The sequence below is a fragment of the Rhinopithecus roxellana genome, chromosome 20, assembly GCF_007565055.1.
Source record: "Rhinopithecus roxellana isolate Shanxi Qingling chromosome 20, ASM756505v1, whole genome shotgun sequence".
NCBI classification, from domain to species: domain Eukaryota; kingdom Metazoa; phylum Chordata; class Mammalia; order Primates; family Cercopithecidae; genus Rhinopithecus; species Rhinopithecus roxellana.
In genome coordinates this window covers 37,574,258-37,587,442 of record NC_044568.1, presented here as the reverse complement: position 1 = coordinate 37,587,442, position 13,185 = coordinate 37,574,258, and the positions used below count along the sequence as shown (strand labels likewise).

Genomic DNA, 13,185 nt, shown 5'->3' with positions numbered 1-13,185 from the left:
ACACATCAAAGGCTGCTGTAAATGCTTTGAAACAGCATTCGTCCCTTCTTTGGGTAGAACCATAGATGCTGAGGAACTAGCACTTGCCTGACATCTATCAGAAGCACAGATAGGCCTGTGTCATCAAATAGTGCTTTATCTGTCCATCTCTTCCCGGTCAAAACACTCTCACATCCCCTTTAGCTTGTCTGAAAATGAAATGCTTCTAAGCTGGATGGTTATTTCTAAACAGCCTCAAGCTTCCTCTACACAAACTTTCCTGCCAGTAACAGTAATAAAAGTAGCAATAGCAATAATAATAACTAGCAGCTACAATGAGAATCTTTGCTTGATTCCCTGTGAACTGGAATTAGTATCAGTAAATCTCCATTTTTACATCAGTAAAATGAATAGATTATAAAATGTGCGGCCATATGTGGACAACTACGCACCTGGATTTATAGCTAGCTCTGCCAATAAGATGCTACTTTTATTATGGCATGAAAAGTTCCTCAAGCCTCATCTCTAGATGACTGAGATCGTGTCTCTGCACAGCCAGTCCACTCCCACTGGTACCATGTATTCCGTGTTGGGAGCTTATATTATTGTGCTGATATTTGAACCCTTATTTTCCCTAAGATCCTTGGCTTGGCAGACTCTGGAGCCCTTACATGCTCCTGGCCGACAAGAGTAGAAACCTTGTCAAATCAAGCACTAAAACTGGTTCTCTGATCAGTCTCTCAGTGGAACCGATCTCATTCACTTCCTTCACATTCTGTCTTCTGCTTGGAGATGTAAAGGATGTGGCAACTACTCCTTTTTGGGTTCCTTTCAGAGGTAACCGAGAAACATAAAAACAGGGCAGATTCATCCACTCCGCAAGTATCGTTGCCCCCATTCATGTCAGCATTCCAGCATAAAGCCACTGCATAATTTCACTATATTTTCAGGAAATTCATGCCAAAGTAAATATTTTTGGATATTCCTCCCATTGCATTCAACATTGGCCCATTAATAGATATAATTTTCTTAGCCAAATAGGGGCCATTGTGTATGTTTATAGTTTGTGAAATTTCTTTAGAACCGAGAATGCCCAATGGACCATTTCTCAAATCCCCAGGTAAAGTTTCATCTTCTTAGAGGTTAGACTCTTCTGCAAGAAACCTTCTTTGTATCCTTATTGGCTGCAGTCTTATTTGTTATTCTGAATTTAGAAATGATTTGTACTTAAAAACAAAAAGTGCTCTTCTGGGTCTGTAAATAATTTTTGTACAAACTCGACTTATTTGGGGTGCTGACTGTTCTGCAAGGTTTCAATCTCAGCCTCAGAGTCTCAGCATCCTTGTGAGTAACAGGAATTTAATACATTTTTTAAAAAATCGAATAAATAAACCTACAGATAACTCACTTTACCAGGGTTTCCCCAAATGAAGTAATTGGAAAGATATCTGCCCTAGTTATCTGTGACTTGTAAATTGAAAGGGTTTGGTATGAGCTGACAGATATCTAACTCAGAAATTAACTGGACAATTCTTTAAAATTGTATTCTTCCATCTACATCTCACTCTCTATCTCCTTGATTTTGCAACAAATATTCATAAGACAATATTTGAAAATCACTTTCAAACACATCATTAGCAAACCCTTCACCCTTGGAGACGAGCATAGAAGTTATAGATTTTCAGTGTGCTTTTGGGAGAAAGCTATTTAGCTGGAGAACCTGTACTGTCATTTGGGTGACTGGAAAAAGAGAAAAAGATGTGTACGGTACAACAGAAAAAAAAAATCAAGCTGAGCTTCATTTCTAAAGAAAAGGCAGAAAAGCTTTAATAAAGAATTATTTCGCATCCTGGGGAAAAATTTTGAGCAGAAAAACTATAAACAAAAGGTATTTTTGAAATGCAGAGAAACATTTTTATCTAGGAGACACCAAACCAGATATGCTGACCTATCAGAAATGTCCAAGAAGTGATAAAAAGATAATTTCAAAGGCAAACACCAAATGCAGAAATAAGATAGGAGCCACTTAATGCATTGACACAGTGGTCTCACGCCTCTAAATTCTAATATATAATTCACCATAACTGTCAAAAGAGACAGAGGACACACTAGCAATGCTTCCCCAAAGCTAAACAAACAAACAAACAAACAAAAAACACTAACAAACAAAAACATAAAAATAACAAGATCCACCCAAATGTATTGCAAACATTTGCAACTCTGCATTTTCACAGAGCTCTCTGAGAGCTGGAATAGCTGAATTCATCTTGATGTTCCTGACTCTGGGATCTGTGTAGCACTTAGTAGGTACACAGGCGCATGTACACACACCATACATACACACACACACACACACACACACACACACACACATAGAGTATGGGCTAACCTACATTATTTGGTGATGTGAGCATAGTCCCAAGGGCGGCCACACAGAAAGTACATGCAAAGGCATTTTGCACTGATCTGCTTGTCATTTGCAGTATCCACTATTCCTTTTAAAAGACAAATACCTTATAGGACTGGAAGTGATATCAGGGTCACGAGCAGTCACTTGCCCAATCACGGAGTTCAGAGCAGCATTTTCATGAACTTCAAGCAGGTAAGTCGGTGAAGAGAAGACTGGAGGCTCATCAGCATCTTCAACGACGATTTTGACTGTCGCCGTGTCTTTAAAGGGTCCCCTGCTACTGAAACGTGGGTCAATATGGACATTGGCTGCCTCTACCTTTAGCGTATAGGATTTTTTGGTCTCAAAGTCCAGAGGCTGTTAAGAAATGACAAAGATAAATGCTTCTCACTAATGACCACAGCAGCAAGAACAAATGAGTATAATACTGATGGATGAAAGTTATGTGCATTTAAACCCATTTGTGCTTAATGGGATCACTCTCCAGTCCCCCAGATTCAACCTGTAAATTTTATGGGCATTTATTGGTATCTGTTTATTATACAAGCTCAGTGAATCTAATATCCTATTGTTTTGTTTTGTTTTGCTCATTTCACTTGGAATTCACAAAATATTCACAGTCATGAATTGTGCCATCAAAATTTCACTTCAGAGTCATAATAAAATTTTACTAGTGACAGCATGACCTGCATACTAATCAGCCACTTAATCGGGCCTCTGCTGGTGGCAGATAAGGCGACATCGAACACAATCTCTATCCGGGAAGAATATTTTATCATCTCTGCAACAGAGTGTGAAATGTAAAGAACTAGAAATAATCATTGTTTAGTCCAAGGAGACATTATAAAGCATAATTTAGCACTAATCCCCACAAAGAGTATTTTCTGATTTCACTTTAAAGCATTGCTACTCTACTGATCATGTGGTTAAAATGAGGTTTATTATTTTTTAGGACATTCTTAGAGGCTGTCTATTATGAATTTATGCTATGAGGCAGGTGGGCATGTAAAGAAATATGTGCACCAATACATATGTATGTACTTGTGTTTATATTTAGAAGAAGAAATTATGCGAGCAGTATAAATAGATAACTGGATCTAATTGTGCCCCCACCAACCACTGAAAAGCAATTTGAAATTACCTCATTGCACCATTACTGACAATGTGTCTGACATATTAACACTTCATTCCCTAAAACTCTGAGAGACTTTGGTCGATGACCTAGGTAAGTAAAGCCAGGTAAAAAGAAGCCACCTTCAATAAGCCAGAAGCCCACGTGCATTAGCACCTTTATAGTCCAATTTTTGGTGAATCACAATACTTCAGATTTCAAGAATGCAAGTCTGTTGGGGTTCAAAGAGACAGGATACATCTGCATTACAAATTTCTCAAAAGAAATATAACTTTAAATAGGCAATGAAGATTTTTAAAAATAAGCTAAAAGACAAACTGGCACCAGTGAACTCTTTCAGAATTCCAGTACAAGCTTAATTACATATTCTTATTTCAAACTATTGTGTTGGTTTTTACATTTGAATTCTGATATAATGGGACTTGGCTCCTTTTTTTCCCCCCCATATTTTCTAGTAAACCAGGCAAGCACTCACTTTCCTATCTATTCTAAAATTACTAGGCACATGCATCCGTGAATAGATCATGCAACATCAGCATATTGACAATTTGCCAATCACCTTTACTGTAACAATTTGGCAATTTCAAATTCTTCGCAAACATTGTTAAGTATAACAAATTATGTTCTGCTTAATTCCAGTTCAACATAACGACAATGAACCCAGACACATTCTGGTGTCCCAAGAATTTTATTGGACAAAAAACGGGGCCTATAAATTGTAGAAATACAACTCATTTGCACTGTTCTCTAGGGTAAAATACATGTTTTACTTGGTGTCAAGGTGTATAGTATATGCTTCCAAGTTAGGACTAACAGCAAATAAAAATAAAGCAAATGGCTAATTGTTTCAGTTTATAACTGCACCTTATGGCAAAAAAACGGGAATAATAACAATAAAAATGACATTAGGAATCATTAGTCAAGGAAAATGTGACGCTAGGTTATTCAATAATTGACTCAAATATTATGCTATACTTTATTTCAAACATGGCTTTTTAAATGTTGTGTAGTTCTTAATGCTAAACTCAAACCAGGATTTTGGTAGAAAGATAGCGTTGCTCAGCAGAGAGTTAAAATAAATGTAGACATCTTTTTCAAAATTGATTTTTAAAAATATTTTTTATAAAAAAGAACATCCAGAAAACTTTAAGTTTTCATTGTTAAGACCCCTTCAGTGGGGCCGAGTTTTAGAGCAAGACCATTGGAAATAGGTCTCTGTGTGGCACGATGGAGATTCAGATAGTAACCTTACACTCATATCTATCTACATGATGCTGATGAAGAAAGTGAAAAAAATTATTGACTCCCAATAATGTGGTCCACCATCGGATTTATTTGAGAACAAGCAAATCCGTTTAAAAACTAGTTTGATCTACTTCATGACAAAGTTTGAAGAACAGTATTGAAGAAAATAATCAGGATGAGGATCAAAGAGTATTTTCCTTGCAAGTGCTTTGTGACTATAAAGTAAGGAACTATGTTCTACACATTTCTTATAAGTGTAGATTTTATGATGAGAAATATAAATGGAAAATGTCGTACAGAATTTTTTTACATCTACCATAAAAGCAAGAGATTGCTAACAAAAGCAGTCTCAAATTTTCCTACATTATTTATGCTTGTTATTGAGATGTTTCTTTCTTCAATGGTAGCTCCCTATCCAGAAGCAAGGGAAAGGCGAGCTTCATTTTCCATGATGCTCACATCTCTGAGCCATAATTTGGAGTATGCAATGGTAGCAGGTTTGGCCCTGTCCTTCAGGCACTAGAGAAAGCCAGGATAACTGAACCAGGATAACTGAACCTGAATGTTCTACCTGTTTTTTTTTTTCTTTACTTTCCATGAAAGCATAGCCTTCAATAAGGGCTTGGGAAGCTTCAGTGTATTTGGGAAAGATATTTCAGGAAGCAAGAGTTCAAACATGAGGAGAGTTATATACAGAAAGACTAAAAGCCACTGAACTCGTCACCTCTGTGGGCAACTGAGGCCTGTTCTCACTGAGAATCCTTTTACAACCTTAAACAATATGACTCAGAATAGTTTCTTTGAACAATAGTAACTGTCCACCAATTTTTCTCCCCCTTTGGTTGAGGGCTGCCTTCACAGGGTATTGACTTCCCCACATAGTTGAAGTGCCCCGTCTAAGGACTCAGTAAATTCCTGTGGTTATGGGTAATAAGTAAGTTGGAGGAGCAGCACTATTATGGTAGCCATTTACCAGACCTTTAGCAGAAATGTGAAGGGGGCCCAAGAGATAAGAGGTGCCAAAAGGACTGTACTAGTTATCTTGTCTTATTGCTCAATGCTAAACGTCTACCAGCTCTACAATTCTGTCAGGAAGTCCATACAAGTACCTCAACTTTAAAACTCAAGTTTCAAAGAGGTATTTTGAAGATGAACAAAAGTTTCCTTAGCTTACTTTTCTTAGCCTTATAATGCCATCCTGGGCCTGGGCATCAGAAGTGATTTCAAAAAGTGCTGTTCCATCTCCATCAATGATATCATATGATGACTGTGCATTTTCACCAATATCCTGATCATTGGCCTTCACCCTGCCTATTGCAGTGCCAAGAACCACGTCTTCCGGTACTGAGAAGTGATACAGGCCTTTGAAAAGAGGAGAAAAATGAGCGTCACACAAATTCCAACCATTCATTCATTCATATGACAAATATCTTTTGGGCACCTCCTTTGTCCTGGTCATTCCTTTATTTATGCTACCAATAAAGTGATAGAAGAGACAGAAATATCCGTTTCCATTGTGGAATGTTCAGTCTTTTAACTGAATCAGAGACAAACAGTTCCTGGAAGAAGGCATGATCCCTTTTCAAGACTCTTCTGAGATATGAAACTTACTCAACCATATGTTTACCAAGTGTATATTTGGAGCAGCTAAATCAAGACTATTAGGGAATCTATGTGTGTATTTTTTTCCTTTTTGCTGTATAATCACATTTACTGCCCATGGGGCTATTCTTTGTTGCCAACATAAAATATTAAGCTAATTTCAGCACAGAAAGATGCAATGTGTAACACACTGGAAGTCACTTTTGAACTTACCTTTATATTTACAGACTTTTAGACCATTTTTGATAAAATTCAATTACTGAACTTCTGCTGTGCCCTGCAGCAAGCTGTTCAGACACATGAAACACTCCTCTTGTTGCTGAAGTTCTCATTGCTCTAAAGACAAAAATCCTGCCTTCAACACTTCCTAGGTGAAATACAATAAAGTGTATCTTCACTCTCATATTAGGGCAATAAAGTGTGTCTAATTAGGGGCATTAGTCCATTTTTAACTCAAGTCACTTTCGTTGTTATACTGCTGTCACTCACTTTCACTGGTGTAGAGGAAGCTGTTGGTGTCCCAACCATAACCCCTGGCCATTACTACTGTAGTGTACACCTGTCTTACATCTAACTGCCACTCCTGCATTTCTTTGCCTGAGGGTTATTTCTGGCCTTCAGAACCCATTTTGCCCACTGAATGTCAGGCCAGAAATGCCAGAAAATTAATGCTTCCTGCAGAAGCAGCCCTCAAAGACTCATAGGAGTTAGTATATAAAATTCTAGGTCTCTCCATTCTGTGGTAGGATAACTTTGAGATTTTTCTTTTCTTTTCTTTCTTTACAATGGTCCAGAGTTTCTCCAATGGGATAAAGTTCCAGTAACCTACAGTAGTAGCTGGCTCAATAATGCACCTTTTTTTGTGTGTGGCTATTTCTCTCTCTCTCTCTCTTTCTCTCTCTGTCTCCTTTCTCCACTGGCATTTCTTGGTCCTATCTCCAAGTTAAACTCACAATCAAATTCTTGTCTCAGTGTCTGCTTCTGCGGAATCCAAACTCAAAAAAACCAAAAAGTTTTAGGCCCCTTGCAACCACAACGAGGGAAAATTAAACATTCAATGACCTAAAAACCCAAAAGGAAAAATCAAATCTGGAGAACATTACCTAATTCTCGTTCGAGCTCAAATCTACTGAGTCCCTCGGATAAACTAAGGCTCATTATACTCAACATAACAGTAAGGTTTCTTCTAGCCCTAACACCCCTTTACTTAACAATGGGATAAAAACATCTTTCTTAGAATCACGAAGTTATAGGACTGGGGATTGAAACATTTTCCAAGTAGTTTTGCCATAAGGTAGGCACTGAAAATCCTCATTTCAAGCAAAGTCTCCCAGTTTTCTTATAATTGGTGTAATGATTCCATTTTTCACAAACTTTATATTCCAGGTAAGGTTTGAGATGATCCCTTTTTGGTATGCTTATTAAATAAATAAGAGAGCCAGGGGCCATGCCGTGCTGCTAGTTCTACATGGGGAGTCTTGGGAAGCCAAACAAACGGAACATTCCTTTATCCATTCCTATTCTGTGCCTGCTCCTCATCTCTATCAGTGTGATCATACTTCATAGTTATTAACTCTAAGAAAAGCCACACGTTTGAAATTGATCTGCCACTACTGGACTGAATAATCATTTTCTTATAAAGAAATATGCCATCTTGCTGTATTCATTGTAATGCAATTGCAAAGGCAAAAAAAAGTGAGGGAAAGATGAGAAGAAATGGTGTTCTCCATTTCAATAATTTTGTTTAAATGGGTTGCATTGTTATCTGATTTACGAATTGCCAGATGTAAAAATTCTAAAATTCTTAATGAAAATGCGTCTCCTCTACTCTTTCTAGCTTGGAATTTCTTCAGATAAATCATCAAAGATACCTCAAATGTGTCATTTTCAAGCTCACACAGATTTCTCTCTCTCTCACTCTCTTCTTCTCTCTCCCCACACCCACCTTCCCTGCTTCATCTCTTTAAAAACCAGATTTCCTATGGTATTTTCTATACCAACAAATAGAACCAGCATGCATCTAATCTCTCATGTTAGAAATATGATCATCCATCTTCCTCAACTGAAAATGCAATCTATCCTCAGACTTTTGTCCTCTCTAACTCAACTGTGCATCACACCCACACACTTTTCTGTGCATCCAACACAACCACCCTTGCCTGCCAGGGCTACCATCACCTTTTATGTGAATGATTGCAAATAACTCTTTAACTGGCTGCAAAGCAGAGAAGACAATGAAGGAAGGCCAGATTTAATTTCTTTCCAATTTCCCGGGAACCAGAGCCTATCACTCAAGCTGCAATTTAAAATCTTTAAATGGTCTCCTAATGATCTTAGGATAAAGGTTCTCATACTTCACATGGCCTTAAAATCCAAGTATGGCTAATTTCTGTCCAATCTAACTCTCCAGACTCTTGCTGCAGCGCTTTCCCCGGCACTCTCTGCTCCAGCTGCAGTGAAATTATTTCCATTCCCATACACGGCTGTACACCATCCTTCCACAAGGATTCTTTTGTTTTATTATTGACTATATTTAAGGTGTACACTATGATGTTTTGATAAAAGAAACCACTGCCTTGGAAAGATGTCTGCCCTTTCATGTTCATTCCAGGATTCTTCAGAATACCAAAAAAATGGACATTACCCAAGTATCCACTGACAGATGAATGGCTAAAGAAGTTGTGGTGTATATTTATACAATGAAACATCATTCAGCCTTTAAAAAGGAGATCCTGTCATTTGTAACAACATGGATGAACCTAGAGGATATTATGTTAAGCAAAATAAGTCAGATCAAAGGAAAAAAGTCCTGCCTCATCTTACTTATATGTGGAATCTTAAAATAATAATAACAATAATAAGTATGTAGACACAGGGCTTTTGAACATCCTTTTTAGCTGCACTATTCATCTTCCCTCCCATGGCTTCACCCTGTTCCAACTAATGGTATTCACTTTTTCCTATCTCAATTCAAGAGTCCCCATGTCAGAAAGGCCTTATCAAATCACGTCTCTGTCATATTACTTGAATAAATGCTCAGAAGAAAGTGTTTGATGATAATATAATAAAGTTGCCAAATAATGATCGTCTCCCTGATTCTTTCATGTTGGCTGCCTAGAATGCATGCTGTTGAAATTTCCAAGGGAGAGCATGGCTTTAGCAGGGAAGAGTAGAGTCTTACTGATGTCCTCCCAGTTGCAGGAAGAAGGAGTGTACGTTTTGCAGCAAGCCTACTGCATATTTGTCTTTCCTACCTTGGGCACTAGATATTTGATTTCCTTTATAAAACAATGGTGCTAATAACAGAGCAATATCTGAGCTTTATTTTCATCATCCTCTCAAGCTTTCATAAAGAGAGCTAGTGTGCAAAAGAGAAAGGAGTGCACAGCTTGCAGTCAGACATACTGGTTCTAATTCTTACTATATGCTTGATGTTTGGAAATGTTATCAACTACTTTGTAATCTGTAAAATGGGAATAAGTTTAGTACCAAAATCATGCCATACCTGGCACATAATAAGCCACTCAATAGGTGCTGTCAGGTTTTTAAATATGACTAAAAGTTATAATATAAATTCCAATGGAAACATCATACCAAGATTCTCACCCAGCGCAGGAAATTAACTTACTCTGTGCAAATTTTGGAGGATTGTCATTAACATCAGTAAGAGTCACTGTAAGTGTCGTGGTCCCAGACAGGCCACCAGAGTGTCCACCCATATCTTTGGCTTGGATAACAACCAGGTACTCCTCCTTGGCTTCTCTGTCCATGTTGGGAAGGGCAGTTTTTATAATAGCTGAGGGGGAAAACGCAAGAGTGGCTTTCAGTCAGAGAGCTAAATAAAAAATGAAAGTATTAATCTCACACACCACATACAGAAACACACAAGCATACACCAAGTCCCTACTCAGATAATTTTCTGTGTTCTTCTGACATTTGATCGGTGTGTGCCTGTTATATCAATGAGAAAGATTGTGGTCATAGACATTTACAGATAATTTGCAAAAATGTGTTTTATAATGTATAAAAAAGAACTTGCAAAAATACATATTAGAAAGTAAACTGAATGACATCCCTTGCCTACCAAATTATAAAGTATATCAGAACACTGTCTCGTTCACCCCAGAAAACCCTGGAAGTGAAAGAATCCTCCAATTTATCACAGATCCCAATTCCCCTAAAAGAGGAGTAAACACACAAATAGCTTGAAGGCTATGAGGCCAAAGATAAATTATTCTGAAGTTCACAAATACATTAGAGAGATGAAATAAATAAATGCATCATTAGAATCAACTCAGATGAATAAAATAACAATCAGAATATAGTCAAGTGTCTTAAGTTCTGATCTACTGTTCAACTATATTTATATTTTAATTGTTTAGATACATCTTCTCTTTGTAAAAGTGTAGCAAATAGTTTAGAAAAATAGGAAGATATAGGAAAAGGTGAACACAATATAAAATTACATAAAATACAATAAAATAATCACTGCTCAAATCTTAATGCTTTTTCTTCTGACATATATTCAGGGTTTTATGTGGGCTTGTCTGTCTGTTTCACTGGTAATTTAATACCCTTGTTAAAGATCCAAAATTTGCTTAGATCCTCCTGAAGTTATTTTGAAAATCAAAAATCCTTATTTAGCTCTCTCTCTCTACCTCCACATAGCTTTTTCATAGATAATGCTGACATTTTGAGGTGCAAAATTACAAGGCCATGATATGCACACACACAGAAATGTGTGTATAAACATTTAACCACAGACATGATCATGACGTCGGCAGCATTCTGAGACTTTCTCTTTCTCACAGGAGATGTTTTTTAAAAACTTCCTCATCACTGGGTTGAAGTTCACCTCATTACTTCCTACAGTTGCATAATTTTTCACTGTACAATCTACTAGACTAGACGTGGTTAAGGCATTCTCATATTGATAAATGTTGCAGGTATTTCATATTTTCCCATGTCACACAACTGACAGATATATTCATATGATAATATTGTATTTTTTTATTTCTTGCATTTTTACTTAACTCTATGTCATAAGATGCCCCTTACCCATATTGCTAAATGTCCATAATAAAACTTGTTTTGACTAGTCCAGAATACTTCTATTCAATTGATGTGCGTTACATTTCTGGTCAAGGTAAAAGGAAGACATCCAGATGAAAGATAATTTAACCCCTTCACTTCTAACCCAGGGGCACCATACATGTTCAATTCAAATTAAAGCTGAGCCATTGCCTTGGCCACTTCTGAAGTTGTAATTCTTTTTTTTTAAATTCATATGGTTTATTTCAATCATCTGTCTGTAAAAGCATTGCAAGGAGTTCAAGTCCCTGAATCATTTAAGTAGCAAATGAGTCCCAAGAGTGACCAGGGAAATACAATGCACCTACACAAGGAGCAGGCTCTGGGGAGAACTGTGAGTTCTTATACACTTCATTAGACTCTGACACAATTTAATAATAGGACTTCCCATTCAGAGAGCACTGAATTAGATAACCTTGCTTATTTGCAAACATTTGTAATACTATGATGATATTTTTCAATGCAACGCTTTGTTTCCGGATTTGATCACATCATAATATAACTCATAGATCATACCTATATAGTTAAAAATAAAAACAGAAAGAAAAGTAGAAATATATCAACCATTCAGATTTAGATCACTGTGAGGCATTTTTGAGAAGAAAACAAACAGATAAGAAAAACACAGCAACAAAGATAACAAAACCTCATTATATTAGCATGTTGAGATACCAAGATAGCTAATCTGCTATGAATATACATTTTTATAACCTAGAATATTTTCATTAGGGCTCAGATTTTCAGTAAAAAAGATAAGAACATTGTTTTCCTCCCGTGACATTTACATGAATGCTTGTACCACCACATTCTAAGGTCATCACCGATTATGCCACTCATTGGACTTTGGAATTTGACATGGAGCTTCTAACAATCAGAGCAAAATAACGTCATTCTCCAAGGAAGGCAGCAATATTTTTCAAGAAAGTTGACGAGGTGAGGTCTATGCATGAGACTTTTCAGGTTACCTGCGTGAAAGAACTCCTGCAACTTCTCCCAGTCAAAAAAAGATTGGTATGTATTATTCTCATCATTTCTTTTATATGTTGTGAAAGTGAAAATGTAAAATAAAACAAAACTGTGATGTCTCTCAGGCCTTTGGAATTAAAACAGTTTTTTTACTCACTTGGAAATAACACCTTTGGGTTAGTGTCTACGAGTTAGATCAGAATATGAGTGAAGCATCGCAGTGGAGAACCTTGTTTATCAAATAGAACAAGAAATGCTGCATGGGACTTCATCAATTGCAAAAGTCTTTTTACCCTCCCGCATTGAGGTAAGCAGCTTCATGCTACCTAAGATGCATACACAGTTGACTCTTGAACAACACAGGAGGTTAGGGGCACTGACTCCACGTGCAGTTGAAAATCCATGTGTCACTTTTGACTCCCCTAAAACTTAACTGCTAATAAGCTACTATTGACCACAAACCTTTCTGATAACACAGTCAATTAACATATAAATAGAATAGTGTAAGAAGCTTGTGAACCAGAACAACTCCATCTTGAACAGGGGCTAGGTAAAATAAGGCTGAGACCTTCTGAGCTGCATTCCCAGACAGTTAAGGCATTCTAATTTACAGGATGAGATAGGAAGCCAGAACAAGATACAGATCATAAAGACCTTGCTGATAAACAGGTTGCAGTAAAGAAACTGGCCCGAACCCACCAAAACCAAGATAGCGACAAGAGTGACCTCTGGTCGTCCTTACTGCTACACTCCCACCAGC

The 13,185-nt window shown here is 37.2% G+C and overlaps 1 protein-coding gene across 1 annotated transcript in view; it reads right to left on the bottom strand.

Annotated features, from left to right (window-relative positions):
- The window catches only part of CDH8 (cadherin 8), a 386,466-nt gene that overhangs the window by 162,372 nt on the left and 210,909 nt on the right, over positions 1–13,185 (bottom strand). The window contains exons 5-7 of the mRNA XM_010378203.2: positions 9,997–10,164; positions 5,941–6,128; positions 2,493–2,746 (exon numbers count right to left, since the gene is read on the bottom strand). Of these exons, the coding sequence (XP_010376505.1) occupies positions 2,493–2,746; positions 5,941–6,128; positions 9,997–10,164 (610 nt within the window). The remainder of the gene's footprint in view (positions 1–2,492; positions 2,747–5,940; positions 6,129–9,996; positions 10,165–13,185) is intronic.